General features: G+C 41.5%; 1 protein-coding gene across 2 annotated transcripts in view; it reads right to left on the reverse strand.

Annotated features, from left to right (window-relative positions):
* Positions 1–22,472, reverse strand: part of alk (ALK receptor tyrosine kinase) — a 252,256-nt gene that overhangs the window by 12,791 nt on the left and 216,993 nt on the right. For both annotated transcript variants that reach the window (XM_077538429.1, XM_077538428.1), the window contains exons 13-24: positions 19,961–20,080; positions 15,590–15,755; positions 13,489–13,636; positions 9,226–9,336; positions 8,900–9,041; positions 7,708–7,875; positions 7,129–7,227; positions 5,676–5,831; positions 4,569–4,682; positions 2,184–2,370; positions 217–307; positions 29–93 (exon numbers count right to left, since the gene is read on the reverse strand). In XM_077538429.1, coding sequence (XP_077394555.1) covers positions 29–93; positions 217–307; positions 2,184–2,370; positions 4,569–4,682; positions 5,676–5,831; positions 7,129–7,227; positions 7,708–7,875; positions 8,900–9,041; positions 9,226–9,336; positions 13,489–13,636; positions 15,590–15,755; positions 19,961–20,080 — 1,567 coding nt within the window. The remainder of the gene's footprint in view (positions 1–28; positions 94–216; positions 308–2,183; positions 2,371–4,568; positions 4,683–5,675; positions 5,832–7,128; positions 7,228–7,707; positions 7,876–8,899; positions 9,042–9,225; positions 9,337–13,488; positions 13,637–15,589; positions 15,756–19,960; positions 20,081–22,472) is intronic.

Here is a 22,472-nt window from a genome sequence, read left to right on the forward strand (position 1 = left end):
TTTTGAGCGTGGACTAAACAGCTGGTACCTGATGATTAGAGCCTCCATAAGGAAGTCCAGTTCATCTTGTTCTGAGCAAACCTCAGGTAGAGTCTAGTTGTTCATACAAAAACATGAGCTCACTGAAACTTGATGAAGTTAGTCCTTTTCAAAGACTTTTGGGGAAGTCCTTTTTTTTAAAAAAAAGGAAATGATTTAGGAGGGGAGAGACATCACCTTAACGGCCACGTGAAGTGGACTCGGTTCGCCTGGTATTCCCACTGCCAGCCCCTCGTATACTTCACCAAAAGCACCATGACCGAGACCCCTGGAGAGAAACACGCACGTCAAATATTTACGGTGACATCAACTAACATTATTTTGCCCATTGTTTTCACATATTTGAAACACTACAGCAAAGAGTCCAAAGGTAGATTTCTCCAAAAGTGATTTAAAACATTTATGATGACGACTAGAAGTAACACAAAAGTTTTTCCCCAGCAAATAGTGACTGACGTTCAGCACGGCATACTTGTATTGTTTTCCTTTTGTTACTCATCCCAAGACATTAATGACCCCTGGAAAATGAGCCAAAAAATGCAAATACTGAAGACCCAAATAACCCATAAACAGGCTCCCTTTGCATGCACTTTCAATGGGACATTTTGGTCAGCTTGTGGTGCAAACAGAGAATTGTCCACAAGATCACCGTCTGTCTAACATTGACGATGAGACGAAAACAAGTGCTATTGTATAAAGGAATACGGTTTCTGGCCACGGAAGATGTTGTGTTGCTTGTGTGCTGTCCGCACGCTGCACGGTATGAGTCATATGTAATATTATTTTTATGTTTATTTAATGAGCGAATTACACATTGTCCCAGGGGTATATGGTATGATAGCAAGATGGATACTACACACCACCACACAAGCACAAAGTTGTGTTGATATTCAACTTTTTCACAGCTGACACAACTATTGCCATCCCGCCTACTCACTTTGCAGTGTAAAAAACACAAAGCTTTACATGGTGACCTGAACTCAACTGAATGATTATACTGTAATATTCACACTTGTTAGCCGCAATGGTGCTCCAGTGTTGCCTCACAGTCACAGCATTCGATTGATTCAAATTCATTCTTGGGCAAAATTCCTCTGTAGAGTAAATTTTACGCCAAACCGAATCTATTTGGTCCCACTCTAAATATAAGGAAAATTGACACTTGGAACAGATTAAATATTAAATAAATAAATAAAGAAATAAATATATCACTTGTGTCAGCTGGAAGCTTTGTCACTCCTCTTCGAACTAAGCAAACAGTGGGAGTGGCTTAGCTCAGGTGGTAGAAAGCTGAAGGTTGTTTGTTCCTCAACAACTTTTTTGAAAATGTTTTTTTTTTCAAATTCTCTCATACACACTAAAAATACTTTGAGTGAGATTTACTCTGAATATATTTTACTCTCTTCCAAGTGTAAATTTTAGTCTATTTCGAGTGGGACCAAATAGACTCAGTTCATAAGAAAAAAATGACTAAACAGAGTTTACTGTCTTCCTTTTAAATTACTGTGTGTGCCCTACCACAGAAGTATCATAAAGTGGCAAACAATATACTGCAGTTCATTTATTTCTCTGGTCCTTTGACAATAGTTGTCAATGACAACCACAGCGCTCACCGCAAAGTCATCTGGGATAAGTTCGAGCTCATCCACACACCAAATGAGGACAAGCGGTATAGGAAACGCAAGTGCAGAAAATGATCCCTCTTCAGTAGCTATGCAATTCTACGTTATGAGGAGGATGCCAAAAAGTGTGCATATTTCAAACCCTTCAGAATATCGAACAATGCAAAACAGAAAAACAGTCGACTGCATTGAGTGCGTTGGTTTATAAGCCACAAATGTCCCCTCTGGCTTGCCTTAACCTAATAGTGGCGGTAGTGTGACACAGGCAGATGAATGATTTCAAGAAGAATTACGCACTCCGCAAACTAAATTTAAGATAAAGTCCAACTCCAACAGTTCAGTTTCCACAAAGTAGAGAAAAGATGTTACTGTCGGTGTTTTTGCTAATGTAACAGTTGTTTGATGTTTTGAAATGACTACAATCGTAATGCCAATTTCTGTTAGCTCATAGCTAACATTTCCCATTGTGTGTTAGCATGAAGCAACTCATGGCAATGGCAGTCATAGTATGCAGTTTTCCACCTGGTGAGGGAGATGTTGCGTCGCGGCACTTCCTTCAGGTCGTTGACGGATGCCGTCTTGCCGGCAAAGCAGTAGTTTGGATTATAGTCTGTCATGATGGTCGATGCCCGCAGTTTACTGAGTTTGCAGTCTGGACTCTGCAGCTCCAGCTGAATTGACTGCAGCTCTGTGTGTTTGCGCCTGTACACTGGAGAGAAATAAACATTTCCCTCAAATAACAATTCTTTCAACAAGAACAAACTTTATATCCATCTTCTAGTTGACATTTAGTGCTTGGGCTCAAAGGGGCAAGTTTGAGAATTCTCTAAAGGACCTTTTTTCTCCTCCACAGCAATCTGTGTTGAGACTCTTAAAGATATTTGTCTTTCAAATGTAAGGTCAACATATTTCACAACAGTTACACAATCACTCCATGTTAGATGAACTAACAAATGAAAAGAGCTGATTTATGCAGATGGATGTAAAGCAGCTCAGAGGAAGCTGACACAGCCCTGACCTGTGCTATCAACACATTAGTCCTAGCGAGAACAGCTCATGTGTGCGTTTTTGTTCAAACGTGCAAATGTTTACAGGAGCCATTTAACAAGTGCTGTCTACTGTGGAAGAGTTGTGGGCCTCCGGCGAAGTTGCCATCCATCATTAACACATTCCATTGGCGCACAGAGGTAGTCCTCACCCCCTGCCTTGCCAGTCAGCATAGGTGGGAGTCGGTGTGTGCGTGTGCGCGTGTGTGCGCTCTCCATTCCACCTACGAGAAGCAGCGTGGGTGCCCGTGTGGAGGAGACGATGGCTTGATGAGTGCACGTCTGGCGATAATGGTTCGAGAGCTGCTGGGCAATTGGATGCGTGCACTGGCCGGAAGGCCTTCTTGTTCTGACAACAATATATTAAGTGCTGTCCAAGAGGGACCGGGCTGAATGTTGCAGAACTTTGTGCATGTGGGCGGACGAAATGCGTCTCCAGTGAATATATGGAGGTAGAAACTGGAATACTTCTTGTACATTTTAGACAACGACAACTCTCAGTTTTATGACTTGAGCATATTACAATGTTGGAAGAAATTTGATTTGTATTCATAAATGCATTTGTTTCTGTTAATGGTAAGATCATTTTTGCTTAAGGGATAAGAAAGGTCACTTATTCTGTCTCTTTTAGAAATCTAAACAATATAATAGAAACTGACTCTTTTCCACACCCAGCGAAATATGGCATTGTTATAGATCTCTTTCAAATCAAAATGTCTATTAGAACTTGCTCCGAAATATACGTTTGACAGGAAATGAGAAAAATTGAGTGCCATCCTGCGTAAAGCCTCCCCTGTGTCACTTTGGTTTCTCTTCTTGCGCACCTATTTGCTGAAGCTGCCCACACAATAAGTGAGTGATTGATTTCTCTGGCTGATTCGACATGATCAATCGTCCGGAAAACTTGCGGACAAAGGCTGACGATTGCCAAGGTGCAGCTGACTCACTGAAAATACGACACAAACGTCCACCAGGAGCTACTTTGACCGATAGCCGCCTGTCAGGGGCTCACCAGTTGGTTTGCTTGTCAATATATTGGATCGATATCCTCCCTAATCAAGATTTTTGTCCTAATTAACTTCACAGTGACAAGGAAATATTGCATTATAATGGGCAAACATAACACGGGACTAGCGAGTCCACACCCACGGCAATGAGGATTTATCCTTACAGCAGCTTCCATCTTTGTCCACAATGCGGCACAGGAACGTGGTCATAGAAGTCATTTTAAACGAGTTTGTTTTTAAACGAGTTTTCTGGTGGCTGGCTATTCATGTTTGCATGTTGTTGCACGTGATCCAGCAAATTACCAGGAAAAATGTTCCCATGGAAGTTGTACAATTTCTCTCAAGCTTGACTCACAAAGTAGCAACAAATCAGAAGTGAAATCAAGATTCAAAGTCTTTTCACACTGACTGAACTTTGCACAACACAGTGCGGCATCAGCAATCGAATCCGCCGTCGAAACGGTTATGGCGGAGTGATGTCAAGAGTGACAACAGCAAAAGATTTTGACGGAGTTGAATGTTGTTAAAAGCCTGCAAAAGTTGTGAATTCTTGGCAAATGCGCTATGCTTGGTAAGGAAAGCACAACATTGGATGGAGAGCTCCACTACTTTTAATGTGCTAGGTTGGTTGTAATTGGTAGAAACGTGAGTTTTGCATTATTAACGAAATGTTTACCTTTAGATAAAATGTATCATTTCCAAACATGCGTCACTCTTATGTCTCTTCTAACTGATTCGAAACAAAGCCAGGGCTTGCAATTGTAACTACTTTTCATCCACACTGGAGAGCAAAAGCACCCACCAGGTTACTTGCAGTTTGGTATCTTAGCAAACATTATCGATGAAACACTTACTTATCATGACTCCTGACACGGCCAGCAGGAGGGCAGCGATGAGTGCCGAGGTCCCGACGGACAGACCAAGTGCCAGGTGGGAGAGAGACGGCTGAGGAGGCAGCAGGGACACCTCTGCATGGCAAGGGGGAAAAAAACAACAACAAAAAACAGCGTTCCAGTTGTTAGCTTCCCGAGAGAACTATTAACATTCCCGTCGCCTGTCTGCTCCTCTGCTTAATTAATGATGTGCAAGAGATGACACAACAGAGCTTGAGGGGCCGTGCGGCATATCAATTCCTTGTTGTCTTGACAGGAGGATCTCATTGCTCTTGTACGAGCCGAGGTACAAATCAGCCTGCCGAGAGGGACCATATTGAGATGCTGACCTTTTCTGACCGAGTGATATACAATAATCTGCTGCCTGTCCATACACACAATAGATTTGCAAATCATCGAGGCAAGGAGAAACTCGAGGTCGCTAAGATATTATTTGGATGGAAATACGGCTATTATATTGATTGTAATGATACTGACCATATCGATTCATTTCAGATCAACATTCATATATTCATTATTCATCTGCGATAACGAATCGTAATTGAAGAGGCAATTTTGGCTCCACAGAGGGTCAGCGGCAGCCTTTTGTTACAGCTTAACCCGTGTGAGAAGTCATTTTTGGTGAAGGTTGACGTGGTTTTAATAGACAGAGCCACTTGCAAGCTCTCAGGATTGTGGAGACAATTTCCAAATCCGCTTTAACTTCACATCCGAAATCCTTAACATGATAAGAGCTTTTATCATCACACTGTAGCAGAGATAAATTACTCATCTTGGAAAGGGACTCAACGTGTGGAGCAACAGTTGGTCTTAACACCATTAGGTACACAGTGTGATTATTCCCAGTGAGGAAGCGTCATTTTTAATGAATAATAAAGACATTAAAACATTTACCGAGATAAAGATTCACTAAAGTACTGAGCCTCTCAGACATAATTACATTTGCAGATGAATTCATTTTCTATTCTGAGAGTCACAGTTCATTAAGGTGCACTTAGATTCAATTCAATCTATTACGGCTCCACCCCGGTAGGGGAAAGTGAGACGGTGTTGAATTAAGCAGCACACCTGTAGAGTTGATGCAGGACGTGCCATCGGGTGCCAGGATGAGGTCATCATCGCAGTCGCAGACAATCTCGCCGTTCATCTCGCCGCATTCGCCGCTCTCGCAGTGGCTGCAGTTCCGAACTGGACTGACCATCACCTCGCCGTCGCTCTCCATCGCTGAGAGGAACACGGAGAAAAGGAATGCGGATGAGGAGCTAGCATTTGACTTCTTCTGTCAACGGGGAGATGAAAAATACGTATTTGTAATTTAGAAAAATAATAGTTTTCAGGCCCCTTAAGTGAATTGAGATCATTTCCTGCACTCTTGATTATCTTTCATGGCACCCTGATTGAGAAACAAAGCTACAAAGAGATGAGAGCTCGTCTCCTATTCCAGCACACGTTGCGGGTGAATTTATCAGCCAAGTAATCTGCTGTCGCTTTTGTCAGGGACCATATCTATACACACTCTGTGCCTGCATGGCAACGCGTCGCTGCTAAACGTTGTTAGAAAGAGCAATCTCCACCCTATTTCGCTCCTTTTAGAGGCCAGCCACAGCACATGACAAATGGGTCCAAAATGAATTCATTAAGGGGCTGTTTGGAGACGCATGTAATATTTCCTGCTGCAACACAATTGCGTTCAATTGTTCTATTTTACAGATTATTTTGCTATCATTCGTTTGTTTGCACACTTAACTATGACATCATCCAATAAGAGTTGAAATAATAGTAGTAATAATAATAATAATAATAATAATAATAATAATAATAAACACTTCATTTTGATTGTTGTTAACAATTCAAATAGAACTTTCAGTATGATACAGTACAGTTTATACACATACGAATCACCACCAAAATATAAAGTAATGTTAGAATTGTAATTGGCTATACTGTACAGTCAAATCAAAGGACATTGGATTTTGACATAGATCATTTTTTGGAACAACTCATCTCTAAAGTCATACAAAAATCCAGAGCCTCGACCACAGCGAGACCAGAACATAATTCACAGGACTTCAGGTGGGTGAGCATTAGCAGCAGAGATGTCGATACAAAAAGACAAGCTAATTTGTCTTCGGTGTTGAATGAACAAGTTACTCAACAAACACATTCGAACCTGTGCAATCACATGATTTCAGTTTTCAAGCACCAGGAACATGACTAATAATAAAATCAGTCTGAGATGGGTTAGCAGATCATTTCAAGATTCTTTGAATAGTCTGTGCTTCCTATCTGTTTGTATTTTCCAGACTGCCCTAAAATGGCCGAATTGAGCCCCTAAAATGAAGAAATAAGCACAATGCACACACACTAATTACTATTACTGATAAACTGAATAAGATTAATACAATAGCTTGCTGTACAGTTTAAGTTGTTGTGGGAGACTGAACTATAAGAAATACAATTCCAAACAACCATTTATGCAGTCAACAACCACCAAAAAGATATATCCATTTTTCAAGATCACCTTTCAGAGGATAGAGGTAGGGCTCTCCAGATGGGCCAAAGAGGGACGTGCCATCATCACCGTCATGTTTAGGATTGTCATTTAATGAGGTGTTACCACCTGGAACAAAAATGAAGAAGTGATTAACTTGCTATTCTAATTAACATCAATCCATTCTCCATGCTGCTTATTCTTATTAGCGTTGCTCGGAAATTCATCTCCGCTGACTATTGGCGAGAGAAAGTGTACACCATGGACTGATCGATCACTAGTCAATTGCCAGGCAGATACAGATAAGCAATATTCAATTAACCTAAAATAAGCCTGTTTTTTGAATGTAGGAGGGATAAAATGGTGGAGAAAATTGGTTTTAGCAAGTGACATGTAAACTCTTCCAATGGAGATTCAAACCCAGATCCACTTAAACGTCAGTACATTATATGGAAGTGGGCTCCATCAATATTATGTGGAGGTCCTGTGAGGAAGGAACACAAGTAGAAAACAGGACAGGACAAGGATAGTGATGTCATGTCACACATGGATGTTAGCGGTCCAGAGCGTACGGACATTCCACATTCCACCAAAGTCTCTTTTACTGACCTCTGTAGCCTCCACCACCACCTCCAGCCATACAGCCACCTCCGCCACCCCCAAAACCACCTCGTGTCTGCCAGAACTTTTGACAGGCCTGTCCTCCCTGTCCCCCCAGCAGCAGAGGCCTTCCACCCTGACTGACAGGAGCGCTGGCATTCCATCCTCCGCCCCCACCTGCCAACGCATGCAACATATATTCGGACTCATATGATCAAGTCATGTACAGCACTGGCAAGCCACTAAAAGCTGGCCTAAATTTGATGGATGAGCCTGATTGATTTGGGCGTTTTGAAATATGAATACAGTTCAAACGAAGTTGGAAAGTTTTTAACATTTCAGAGATATGAAAGTGGCCTCTTGTCCCCGATAACTGACACTATGGCGTGCGAGTTGTGAGATTAGTTCAGCCTTTCCATTTTGAAGTGCAGCCGGACGGTCCCAAGGATGATAACAGTGGAAAAATGTTCACGTCAAAAAGATGATCATAGATGTGATGAAGTGACAGCGGCGCTAAATGGCAATTGCTACGCTATGCCAACTGAGAGGGAGAACATTTAGTCTCATTCCTTCCACAAATGAGCCGCAAGTCCCATCAGGACTTGTTTTTATTGTCAAATATAGGCACTAAAGTGGATATAAAAAGTCCACACACCCCTTTTCAAATTATTATTGTTTTTTTTAACGATTCTACGAAATGAGTACAAGACACTGTAAATATATGAAAAGGATTTTCATCATTAATGTAACCTAAAACATTTTCTTCTTAATCATTTGAGGAGGAAAGTAAAACTCAACTCTTGAAATAATGTGCAAGTGTACACAACACTCTTTTATAACTAGTGTGACAGAATTTTTACATTCACTGTACGAGTCGGGTTGCCTCCAGGGATTTGGAGGCCACTTGAAAAAAGAAAGAAAGAAAGAAGAAAAATTGTCCCGACACTTAAATGCTGTAAATTGAAAATACGACATACAAAGTCGCGTCGAATTGTCATCCATCTCTTTGCCCCGCCAGCAGCAGTTTGTTTCATTGCTGCCATCAATCTTGTCTCACAATCTTCTCCTTGCTGTGGTCAACGGACTTATGCCACAAAACCGAGCATTATTGTCTTTTTTTTTTCAACTATAATGTTGTGCAACAATAATCTTGGTGTTGTAAACAGCCATCCAAAAGAAAATAAAGATGGGTCTAACATACCAGCAGCATTCGACTTCCCATTGCGACCCGGTTGGCTGAGGTCGTAGTCCATCTGTTCGAGCTGGCTCTCTGATTGGCTGCTGTAGCCTCGGCCTCCTCCGCCACCAGCAATGATGAGAGGGATGTGAAAGCCATTGCGCACCTGAGTAATTAGAAGGTATTATTTCATGATTGCTGGCAGTGTCCGTTGCTGTTGCCATGCCAACGTACCTACCAAGATCTGTGTCACTATTACAAGGTAAAAAATAGTTCTGAGCTATCATGGAAGATGTGTATGCATCTTTCGAAACTAAACGGCAGGTGACAGCGTCAAGTCACCTTCTCACCTTGAATACATATGTCGCCCCGCCGCCGCCTCCACCTCCGCCCTTCACTTGAGTCTTGTTCAGCATCGGGCCCGTCTGTTCCAAGCAGATCTTATTCAGCATGACGTTGGACTGTGGGGAGACAGACAATGACAGAGCTCATAAAGGATTTGTTCCGATTATTAGTGTTAGCTGTGAATGAAAAGGCGGATTAGATATGAAACTCCCACATCAAAGACAATTTACGTGTGATAGAAGTTTCCAATGCTTCATTGTTTACAGTCATTGGAAGTGTGACGCAGCATCTTGATCAAAGAGGAAATCAACATTACTTAGTGAAAACCTTACAAGAGTCAAGGGAACTTTAATGACACTGAAAAATAATACAAACCTTTGATTCAAATCAACAGCGGAAATGTCAAAGTGCACACAGAGCATATTAGATATGTTTGAAATATGGACCTGAAGGGGAGAACTTTTCATCCAATTTCCAACTAGTTGTAAATCACTTTGTGTTTTTTCATAACTCCGCCGTCTGCATCTCTTTTACAATTCATGATGTCAAAATGATTAATGTGAAAAAAGTCATTAAAAAACAAAACCAGCCCAAAAGTGTCGAAAGCTGATGAGAGGCAATTCAAATGTTTACGCAAAACATTTCACTCACATCAAAACTTCTTTCTCAGAAATTTAAATGCAAACAAAATAAGATCAACACCAATTTCAAAACTTTTCCCACCTTTAATGTGATCTCTAACCTGAACAACTTAATTTTAATCGCACATGTATGATAACTGCGATATATCTGTGTTTGGAATTAACCAATCACATTCAAACTCATGTTAAATGGGAGTCAGCACACAACCGTCAAATGAAGTTAAGATGTTCTACTAGGCTTTTTTATTTTATTTTATTTTTTTAATCTATCCCACCCAAGCTTCATCTAACCTGTGACTTTGATCTTTGACAAGCAATATAGAAAAATGAATGCATGGATAGCGTCGGTTGCTATCGCAGTGATAGATGTTATTCTTATTGTCACTTTCGTTCCGTGCATGATTTCAAGTACGGGTTCTCTGGTCTCGTGTTGGACCGCCTTCCTCGGTAGTCGGTCTCGTTTTACTTGCGTACACTCAAACAGGAAGCTTTCATTGCTGCCTTCAACTCTTGAAATTTGTGAGGCTGAGAACAAGGAGAAGGCGGCGTTCAGCTGACTATGATTGACAGGCAGTGGCGGGCTACAAAACAAACGCCATCAAAAGTTGTGGAAGGGCCTTCTTCGCTCTTTCTCCCTCTCAGCTTGATGCGACTCTTGCTTCTCACTTTAAAGTTGGGTCTGTGTGTGACTTTTGGGTGTTTGTGCGTGTGAGGGAAAGAGAGAGCGGGAGAGCAACCGTGTCGAAAAGGACACTCACTGCTGCAGACTGCTTTCCAAGTGTTTGCACCCAAGTGCTCTCTTGCAGGTAAAAAAAGAAAACAAAAAAAGAACAGACAAATGGCGGACAATCTGAACAAACAAGCAACGTAGATTCACACCAGCCTGCATAGCTGCTTGAATGAAGTCAATACATCACAAACGAGTAGTTTACAATGCAGATTCGAAACACCTTATCATCAATATTTGATCTCTGTGCTGTATTGCATTCTAGTTTGCTTGACTCCATTCAAGGTTAGTCCAGTGTTAAAATAATAGTGGGAAAAATAGTTCTCTTTACGAAACCGTGGCACAAAAACCGAGGCACGATCGTACTGTCGGCTACCTATACCATTGCACCCCCAGTACGTACATCTGTAAACAATGTTACACATACTGTACTGTTTATGCAGTAAAAAAATGGCATTGATATTGTCTATTATTCCCTAGTACTCAGTTTACTTTACTGCATACTGTTTTGTGTGCCCATTTGTCTGTTTTGTATAAAATTGATGCGCATGCGACACGAACATTGAATACAGTACTGACTGTGTACGGTGACACCTGGCTAAAATACAATTCCTTGATTCGAGAGGCCGTCTTTCTGCTTAACTAATTAAGCTAATCCACGAGGCTATTAATATGTGTCACACAATTTTATTGCACAATCTGCATGCATTAATAAACACTTCAGATTCAAATTCTCCATAAAATAGTGTATCGTGAGTGGGGAGGAGAATCTCTGCAGGCCTCCTTGTGTACAAATATTTATTCACTACTTTATCTCAAGCTAATATCAGGCACCAAACAGCATATAATTAGCATATAATTGAGGAAAAATCCATGCTAATGCAATCTCTCTCTGCAGAACTGCAGGAAGTCATCATCGAGAGGGGCTGCAATGAGATTGAAATTATTATTATTATTATTAGACATAGAGGAAAACATCAAAATGCTTCTATTTGTGAAATGCTTGTGAAGACATTTAAAACCATTTTCAGAAGATGATTTTCTGTATTAATATGTTCAGAGGATGAGGATGCGACCTCTCAATACCAGTCATAGTACATTCGGTAATAACAAACATAAAAAAAAGAGCTTGAAGAAGCCTCACTCTGTTGTTCTATTATATATTCTGATAAACCTCCAGGTATGGGATCATACAATGTGATTACCAGTTGAACTGACATTATTTAAAAGCTCGCCGTTATGCCTTTAATGAACTAAACTATACCCGTCCAAACTGAAACGCTGATTGTTAATTATACCCGTATGAAATTGAGCAAGACGCGGTTACAAGCCAACATTCTATCTGTGTTGTGGCAAGACCAGCTACGTTGCAAGCTTAGTGACTTTGGGCCAATTATTTAACGTAACTATATTTTTATTTGAACAAACACTTAACAGCCTTATGTCAAATATGACTTTGTAGCCAACTAGAGAGCTATAAAATGACCAATAAACGGACTTTTCTTGCCACCATCTGTCCGTGGGTCTGTTCCTTTGCGTGGAGTCAATTGCAAGGACTTTATCTGACATGAGTGATGTCAAATACCGTACGTAGTATTGACTTGTTAATCCCCAAGATGAATAATGGCCCACAAACCATCTTACTTTGTTAATATGAGAAATTTTCATTGTAGAGTCTGGCCTAGATTTGTGAATGTTTCTATTGGAAATGATGGATGGTTTCATTGGTGACTAGAGGGATTGGGAGGTTTTTAATCTGAGCGTCGTGTAAGCATACGGCAAGGCTGCCAGCAAAGAGCTCCAGAGCATAACGGATGACAACCACCTCTGACAAAACAACAAAAGTAAGCCGAGGAGAGACAGCAGGGGGACCATTGTGAGCTTGGTTGCTGCTTTAAAGAAGCGTTTAGTGGCCACAAAATGAGTATGCGCTTCCTAGCGCTCTACGAAGAGACGTACGCTCAACCGTATTGGGAAAGGAATTTCATTATTTTTTTTGAATATATAAGGAATGCGCATTAATCTATGTATTTTTTTGTTTTTATTTGTAGGTGAGATTGGATTACATTGCATTAGATGAAATTACAATCATTCTCTCTGTTATCCTTAAGGCCGTATCCCATTGAGGGGCAAACAGTTGCAATGCTAGTGAATGTTGATTACACATCAGGGTTTGCTCAAGGTCACAATGTTTCCTAATCGTTCTCTAAACTGTTTTAATAATTAGGGATGTGCTTGACCGCAATCATGTGATCAGAAATCGGCCTCAATTACGCCATTTTCAGCTAGTTTGAATTAGGGCGAAAAGAACAGCTTCTAAAAATGTATTTATTTTTAAAATTATTTTAGCTAACACGTAACGGTTACAATGTGCAGTATGAAAATATTTTAATGTGGAAAACGGAGACAGCGCAACGGTGACTTCCAATGTGTGCAAAGTGAGCGTTTCACATGGCGGAAAGAATAGAGCTGCATTTGACTCATTTACTAATTTAATACTGCACTTGAAAAAGTGAAAATAAAGATGCAAATGTTGTCATTGGTACGGCAAATGTTTGCGAATCCCGATGAACCCTGGCTAAGTGTGCATCAGCTACCTTCACCAACAATCACGAACATTCACTCCTCAGTAGGATACGGGCTTAAACGTTGACTCATTTTGAACAACCTTGGTCCAAATAAAACCGTGAGCTGTGTTGTGAACGTGAAAAGGTTCCCAGTTTTGGCCAAGGTGTATCAAGTGTGTCCTCAGGTTCCTCTGGTGGGACACAATATTGTTTAATGGAATAAATATGTCTGTGTGAACATATTCCTCTTGGTAAATGTTGACTGTGTGGCAGAAAAAAAAAATGCAACTAATGATATGACTTGATGACTTGAATGACTTGAATTCAACTTACATTGGGACATGCATCCTCTCCTTTTTGGCCAACCAGGATGTAAAGCATCTCTCCTTTCCTCAGCAGAAAGTCGCCAGCGATGTAGATACCATGCGATCTACTCATGGCCATCACGCTTCGGCCGCCTGCTGCACCAGAGGCTGTGATCCTAACAAACAGCCAACACAAGGACAAACAATCAAAATGCATTCATATTATGTGTGGAAAAATTGTAACTTGGCGCTCCATAAACATTTATACACAAACAACAACAAACAAATCACAAGTTAAATGAAATTGGGAAACTTACACTTGCTCTCAGATGCCCTTAATAACAGAAATTGAGCTTCAAGGCACGTACGCGCAAACGCTCGCAAGCGTGCATCCAATATAATGCAGACACATAAAAGCAAATACTTTCATAGCACAGGACGTCCATTTTAACTGTCCCAGTTTTACCAGCCAGGAAAAAATGGATTGTTTTTTGGGAGCGCTTCAATATTGCTCTTCCCTGGTGGTCATGCTCGGTGGAGAGCGAACGCTGCCTGGTGCTCGCGAGCTACCTCAGCTGCCTGCCTAATGACTTTTGGGAGATGCAGAGCGCACATTCATCTCCGTGGCCGTCTGTCAACTTCATTTACTGGCTCTGCCAGATAACCAGGCCGCATTAAGGCCACAATTTTGGAGTTGGGATGAAGAGGGTGTTTTTTTCTTTTTTTTTTTTTTTCGACAAACCCTGGGACATGTGTCACGACTGTTGTGAGGTATTTAAAGACTCAGCAGGGCCGAGTGGGAGGCGAGGTGAGAACTTTTTTCCAAATTGAATTCAAGATAAATGCCTCATGTTTTCATAAAGTGCCCACAGGAGAAATATTGATGTCGGCCCACGGTGATTGATACGCCATATTGCATTCTAGTGTAAAACCGGTTTGAGGACAATGTGCTCAGGCTTAGTGTTGATGTATTTTTGAAGCCTTTTTGAAGATTCTGTTCTCAACTCCTCTGTTCTCGAGGAACCTTGATGCCCTGCTGATGCGTGCAGGAGAGGAAGAAGTGGGCGGGAGGACGAGTGCGCATTGTTATGAAAGACATGATTTGTTCAAGGCTGTGCCTGTGCTCATGAAAGATGATTTTGGTGGAAGCTGTACGAGTATGTGTGTTTTGCACGTCGGTATTTCAGTTGTTTTGGTACATTTCTCAAATCATCCTCCAAATTCGCAAAGCTCGAAGTGCATTTCTTCAACAATTCTGACAAATAGCAAAACACAATGCAAAATCCAGTCATTTTACAAAATCCTCAGTACATATCTCAAAAGAAAAATTTGTATCACTGTCCTCGCCTCCGAATAACACTATCAATTACTTAGTCATGTGGTGAATGGAACAGGGTTCTCTGGAGGGATGTTCTGATGTCAACTGGGGCTAAAGTTTTGATGAGCGTTATATTAAATGGGAAGTTGACACCTTTGTGTGTGATTGCAAGAAACTGGAAAAGATTTGCATTTGCGCGTTCAATGTTTACCCTGCAATTTGTTCGAAAGATCATCTCATTGCAATTAAGAAAGGAGAAAAACAGCGTTTCATCGCACAAAGGAAAAAACAAAACGAAATATGGCAGCCTCCTTCGGGAAAACTGTACATGCAGTGTTGTATGAATTTATAGTGCAGTCTTCTTACAGCTGACGTTCTCGGCTGTTGGGCCACAAATTCTCATCCACATCACAACAAGTAACTTCTCTTTGAGCTATATCAGAAAAGTGGTTGATCATTGGGAGATCTAACGTTTCACACAACTTTCACTTCATTAGTGAAAGTCAAGATGCACCTGGGAAATAGTCTAATGAAAATGTAAACAGTCAGTAATGGAAAGCCTTTACAATTTTGTTCATTATCAGCCTTCACATTTGTACATAATTGTGTCTGTCTGGACTGAAGATCGAGAAGATGGATTCATTACGATGGTTCAAGAGAGATCAGCATTGCATTGCAGCATTGCAGTTAAAGAGAATTTCGACAGAGTTATGAAATTATGGCAAAGCATGGAGACACAACTGCATAGAGCAGGTCGCATTTACTTTAGAAATAATGACAATAATAAGAAATAATGACAGGGTCCTCCTACCTGTATGTGCCAGTTTCAGGGACCTGCCACATTTGAATGCCTTTGAAGGGCCCGCGGGTGCCCACCGTCACATTGATTTTGCTGCTCCTATAGGAATTGAGGCACTGGGAGGGAGTTGGACCTTCTGAGCCGCCAGCACCGCAGGTGTTAAAAATCCATTTTTTGGCTGAACACCAAAGGAGAAAGAACAGCATTAAGATTTTGCAGACGAGATAGAGAGACCAAGAGACGGGAATATACTGTAAATGTATCTCACACATGTGTCTTTCTCTTCTAAATCACATGTGCATGATATGAAACCAGTTTCTTCAAGTTGAGGATGTGTGATGTAGAAGGTAAGTTATGAAGCTCGCCTTTTTTTTATTTTGAACACGCACCCGGCTAGTGTGGGCCGCGGACGACGCCAAAAGAGGACAGCATCATGAAACGAAGATACATACAGGAGCAACAAGTCTCTCCAACGTTCGCCCCCCTCAACTCGCCCTCCATCCTCCCTTCCCGTCAGTTGCGTGATGCATTCACACTCGAAAATAGCATCGCTCACCCAAACACAACATGAAACTAACAGCAATACAGATAACCTCGTTTGTTACACTATGGAGCCCCATTAGTCTCAACACGGAATTCTGATTAATATTGCATTTGTGGAATATGAGTTAATCAGCAAAATCCACCCATTTTTTTATCCATCTGAGTGCTGGCCATTTTGACACTTCCTGTACAAGCCATTTAAAAGGACAATAGTTGCTCAGGGTTCAGGTAATGACCAATCACAGCTCACCAACTGACTCATTTTCAGTCAACAGCAAATGGCAAAATGGCCGACCCCTGATATGGATAAAAATGGGTGCAGTTTGCTACTTAATTCATATTCCATAAACACAATATTAATCAGAGTGCCGTGTTTAGACTAGTGGGAGGACATTGTAAAGAATTTTTTTGGGGGGGTTGACTTCCTCTTTGAGAGTTAATTTTGTGTTAAAATTGGACTTTCTGGCAGTTCTGTTACATTCCTGATCAGCATGTCGCCTTCCTCAGGAATTAGTGGCCCAACAACACCCACTGTTGTTGTTTTTTAGTATACAAACATCATGCCTCCCGAATTCCTCATCATAAATTGTACAACAATTGACCAAACTAATCCATTCGAAAGAAGATACAATATAAATGACAACTAAAGTCATATTTCACTGTCTGCACCTTAACAAAGCTCATTTAGCCTGCCTATTGAGGCTAATTGTCACTATTTGCTATTACAAACTGGATGGATAAGAGCTGGCACAGTAGGGACGGATCTGCATGGAAATCAAACATGGGACTCAAATTAATTACAAAAGCTGGATTTGCATGACATTGCTAAACCCAAAATAACAACAACTAAGTGTTAGATATGTACACAACGAAGCATTTCAGCTTCTCAACTAATAAGCAGCGAGATGATGGCAAAACCTGCCTCTGCGTGAAGCGGAAGGGGAGCAACATCTGCTTGTAGAGCAAGTTGAAAGAACCAACTGGATTGTTTCAAGCACAAGTCAAGCACTATTTGATTTGGAGCCAGTTTTCATCTAACCCACAGCGCTTGGATTTGTTGTGTGATCTTGCGTGAGCGGAACTTGAACACCTTGATATGAAAATGCGCCACGGGTTCAAAGAACAGCACGTTTGTACAGCCCTCCCTCTCTTTTGCAGATGATCACTTTTGGAAACGTTATGTTGTGTAGCAAATGCTTATCTCTGTCACACGCTCACCCATGTGCACATCCACAGCTCATATTGAGGTTAGCGATGCATTCCCTTCGCTGCAGAGTGAAACCACCACAATCTCGGATGACTTTCAGCAAAAAGCAAACGATGAGTCAGTTGCGAACAGAAGAGGAGGTGAGAAGCGAACGCGTCTTTTGCCAGGATGGCGAAGCGTGGATGCAGATAAGAAAGGAACGCCTGAGAGGAAAGCGTGTGCAGGTGAAGTTGGGGTGAATAAAAAATAGCGAAAGGAGACGAGAGTGGGATCAGAGGCAGCTGACAGAAAGGCGCGGCGGTTTGGTGAAAGGGCAGGCACGCACCGAAACTCACAAAGTGTCAATAAATAAAACCTCTTCGCTATGGGAAAGAAAAGGAAACATAAAAGACAGCGTTGAGATATGTTGGCAGGGAAAGATGAAGGAGAAAGTCGACAAGAGGCGTCTTGTTGGGGTTAATGGCAAAGCGTGTCAAGGGAAGAGACGATTGACAGGCTGGCGGAGTTAAAATCCCCATCAGGCCCGGCACATGGCAGAACGTCAGGCCCACAAGGGGAGAGAGACAGCAGACACCCGACGAATGTTAAGCGCTCTTGGCTGTCATCGAAACAGCCAGCTGCAAGTTCAACATCTTTGCCCTCTACACTTACTATCTACGAGAACGACAAGGGCAAGAGCAGTGACAATTTCACTAAGTAGCTTTTATTGTAAGTGAAATGTTCTTTTTTTCAAAATGTCACACATCCTCCTCCGAATAAAATCAAGACGAAAAGTCTGCGGCTCGGTTGCGGCTCAAACTCGTGATACATCATCACAGCAGGTGAATGTGTGATTTCCCTCCAATGAATGAAACAAGTCAGCAGCTTGTGTTCAAGACTGACAAGCGGCTGCGCAAGAAGCATCCCAAATTAGCATATTTCTATTTGGCACTGGTTCTGACCATCGATGCCTGTTCAGCAGATTGAAAACTACAAGCCGAATTGGCCGCATGCAGAGACGATTCACTGGCTGCGACATCAATCCGTGATTTAGTGAAACATATCTTTTTACTGATCTCATTAAACCGCCAGTACGAATCCCACCAAGTTATGTGAAATATTTGCTTTAGATTTTCGGATGTACTTTTATATAGTCCCAACGTATATTTATAGAACATGTGGAGTTAGGTGGTCTGATGAATAAAGCTTTTGAAATATAAATCAACTATTCCCCCAAACTTGGGTGGTTAAACGGGTATCGTGTATTTTCCTGCAATACCTCATCAAATTTTATAAGACTAAGTTCAGCTAAGTTGAGATGTAAATGAGTAATTTTTTATTTTTTTTAAACTGTCTCCACTGATGGGCACCTGCGATGGCAAAGTGGAAAAGTATCATGACAGAAACACCTAACGACATTAGGAAAGTCATTAGCTGCTTAGTACACTTTGAGCAATACAGAACATGAAACAAATTGTACATACAAATGAATTCCACCAAACATTTGATTCTAATCAAATCATAATGGCCAACGGCACATTCAATAAATATGCCAGCGAAACGGGCAAAATGAGAGGCGGCGGTGCAAACTTTTCCATTGGTGCTACCATTTTTCAAATGTCAGAAAGAACAATTATCAGAACATATTTTCTATTCAACAATTCAATCACATTCATCGATTGAGTCACAATCCACGTTGCACTTAGTAGATCAGTTCCCACATCTGTTTGCGCCATCAATTATTTTTGCTTCTGTTTTGAACACATAAACCTTTAGTAAATATTGCTCTTAATCAACATGGTTTGTGCAATAAGTCAAACAAGCTTGAAACCGCGAGCCTCAGTACACAACAAAATCAATTGTGTGGGCTGGAACAAAGCATGAAAGCTATAAAAGCTTTTTCTTCTGCCAGGGACAGAAAATATGATGTAGATTACTGTGGTTACAATCACATGCAAACATTTTCCTTGGACTCATCATCAGTTGGATGTGAAAAGCGTTCTGAAAGCCACTCGCGCTGACTCACATTCGCTCCACATTTATTTAAGTGCAGGATCCTTCGTGTTAAATGATTTCACAGAAACATGTTTACCACCCGAGGCTGTAAAAAAAGATTTCCCATCCAGTTGACCAGGAAAAGAGTAACAGCTCACTTTTTTCTTTTCCTTTGAGCGAGTCCAGTGCTCGAAAAGCTTGCTGGCTAAGGAAATGTGTTTTAGACTAGAGAAGGTTTGATAACATGAATGCATGACTTTGGATACAGAAGTCTGCTTGTTGTTTCCCCACTGAAGTCAGGAAGTACGAGAGCGTGAGCGGGAAAATGTCAAGTCTGTGTAACCGTCTCCATTGACATTCTCCGGAGACAAATTGAAGGATTTTACACTTGGTAACTGCCCGTCCTGCTCCATTTATTGCCAAAGGAGATCTGGACAGGACTCCAGCTGTTTGCGGGCTGGATGCAAACCAGTGGGTGGCGCGCTTACTTTATTACAGTCTGTGAGTCATGTCACGCGCAACGCGTTGAGAGGAATTGTGAAGCAGTGCGTGCATGTGTGGGTGTCGGAGGTTGACTCTGAGACAAAGAAAGACAAGACAGAGAAACACTCGGGCATGAATAGCTTCCATCAAGCTGCAAAATACAAATTCACACTTACAGTAATCTCTGGTTGGGGAGTTCATCAGAGGGATCCCGATGGATGGGCTTGTGGGAGAGATTGGCAGTCGAATGGGCAACCTTGTTGTGCTACTGGCCACCGGTGGGAACTCTCCATTTGCTGAAATGAAATGGAACATCTTACCATATGAATATTGCATTTCCAACTCCATGTGCAGCAGTGAAATCTCGTTGTTATCATATTGAATATACAAGTAAGCAGACGACCAGCTAACCTGACTGCCATTGAATATGTGGAATGCAGCAAGGGTTGCAATTGTCCATAAAGAAGACAAGGAATGCATACATGACATTTTCTCTCCCTCTACAGCTTCTCACGGGCCGGCGAATGGGTGAGCACATTCAGTCTGGCTCTTTTGCAGCAATCCATCAAGCCTCCAGACTCAACCGCATTTCCAGGACTCAGATCATATGCTCGCTGGCACCTTCATCTCATCCTGCTTTAACTCTCTCCCGGGGTGAAAAGGCTTCTTGGCAAAAGGACGCCTGATTGGCTATTACTGCACAAGATTGAGGACCCCCCCCCCCCCCCCAAAAAAAAGATGTTAAAAGTAGGGCTGACTAATTCGAGCTGCTGTGGTTGGAAGCTGGCCTGGAAAATCGTCACCTGTCCTCATTCCCTGTGTCTCAGTGTGGAGAAAAGATGAGTTTTCATGGCTGCTTCGCTGAAAGCCAGTAAAAATGAGTCCTTTTTGGTGATGATGTCAGCATTGCATTCAGTGGCTCGTACTGTACTGTCTCAAACTCATTAGTTGCTGACAAACTTCCATCAGCTTGTGTGACAGGAAGATATACTGTGATGGGAAATGACGCGTCATGAGGCACGTGCAATATCTTTTTTTTTACTTCTCTAGATTGTGCTCTTGGTATAAAGATTCAGGCCAATGCAATGTCAATTGATTACATTTCTACTCCATCTTTAAACTTAGAATGCCATCAAGCAGAGAAAAAAAAACTTCATGAGGATTAGTAAAGCCTCATTTTCCCATCATTAAGTCAGTACAATAAAAATGTTATATGTACACTACTCGTTCATGTCAAATTTATGGAAAATGTCAAAAGTTCACACGATAGTGATAAATTATGAAAGTAGTATATTTAAATAGAAGGATGCACTGGTGATTTCCTCATCTCAAACGATTGAAACAAAAGTTAACAACAATGGTGGGTAAACCACAACAAAAAATGAGCATCAATGACAGCTTGACGACGACTCGTGCTGTTCACAAGTCGACTCATTGTCTGCCGAGGAATTGCATCCCTCCCATCTTGAGGGCAGCCCTCGGGTCATTGAAGTTTCCAGCCTCAAAGCTTTCCAACAGGATTCAGGTCTTAGAGAAAGCGCAGGCCATTCCATTTGAGCTACACCAGTCACCAACAGCCGTGGCACAGTGGTGAATGTGGGAAGCATGTCCGCCTCAGAGTCTAAACATTTAAGGGTTGGAAACTTTGGCCTTCCCGTGTGGCTTTTCTCCAGGCAAGCTCGTGACCAATCCAGGGTTTAATGAACTCTTCCCCGCTATGTTATAGGCCGCCGTTACGTCAGGTGAGATGTGGTTGCCACGGCAACGGCAGAGCTGCCGTTCACCTTAAGAAATCAGTGTGGCCCATGCAAATTATTCTCAAGGTAAATGTATTCCATTTCATTCTTTCGCAATGTTTCGTTTAGGGACTGTGGCTCGAGTATCGAATTTGCTTTTTGGTGCAATCGGGACACAAAACTGTCCAAAATGTTGCATGCACTTAACAGTCCTATTGTAGGAAGTATACACAGATCCATTTTCTTGAAATAGCTTTTCCATCATTTTTTTTTTTTTTTCATTGGCCGATGATTTAATCTTATAAACTCTGGCTTCCGACAAGTGGCCAGTAAAATGCGTGGAAAGTGTGAAACATTTTATGGCTAATTTATTTTGTCTGTGTGATATACAACATTGAAGATGAAATTGGAATTCAAAGGAGCATAACCGTGTTCTTGCTATGTTGTTATGTAATATAGAACCTGCTAGAAGTTTCCTCAACCACTAAAATTTCCCGATTAGCAAACAACTGCAGATACGTTATTATATTTAAATGAGGATTTCAACGCTCAAACGCTCTCTCTCTTTTTTTTTTTTTTTTTTTTTATAACCAGCATGCACCAGTTAGAAAATCAATAGCTCATTCTTAACCCTGTAATCCTCAAATGAATATGATCATTTTAACCTCTCCTGCTTGATAGTGGTGCACAGATTTGATGGATCATGTACAGCATACAAGTGAACAGAATACGTTTGATAGGTTGGATGAGTGCAAGCGCTTTATACACCATCTCGCCGTCCCGCTGGAAGTAAGAGGCTTATATGTGTTGTCTTAACACAAGTTCAGCATTGTGTGTGAGAGAGAGAATCTAGAGCAAAGTTGCTGCAAAGACATTATTATTCTGGAAATGTGAGAAAAGTGTGGGCTAGGCAGTGCTGGGGATGCACTACTCGAATGTTGCTACAGCAACT

The sequence above is a fragment of the Festucalex cinctus genome, chromosome 12 (genome assembly GCF_051991245.1).
Source record: "Festucalex cinctus isolate MCC-2025b chromosome 12, RoL_Fcin_1.0, whole genome shotgun sequence".
NCBI classification, from domain to species: domain Eukaryota; kingdom Metazoa; phylum Chordata; class Actinopteri; order Syngnathiformes; family Syngnathidae; genus Festucalex; species Festucalex cinctus.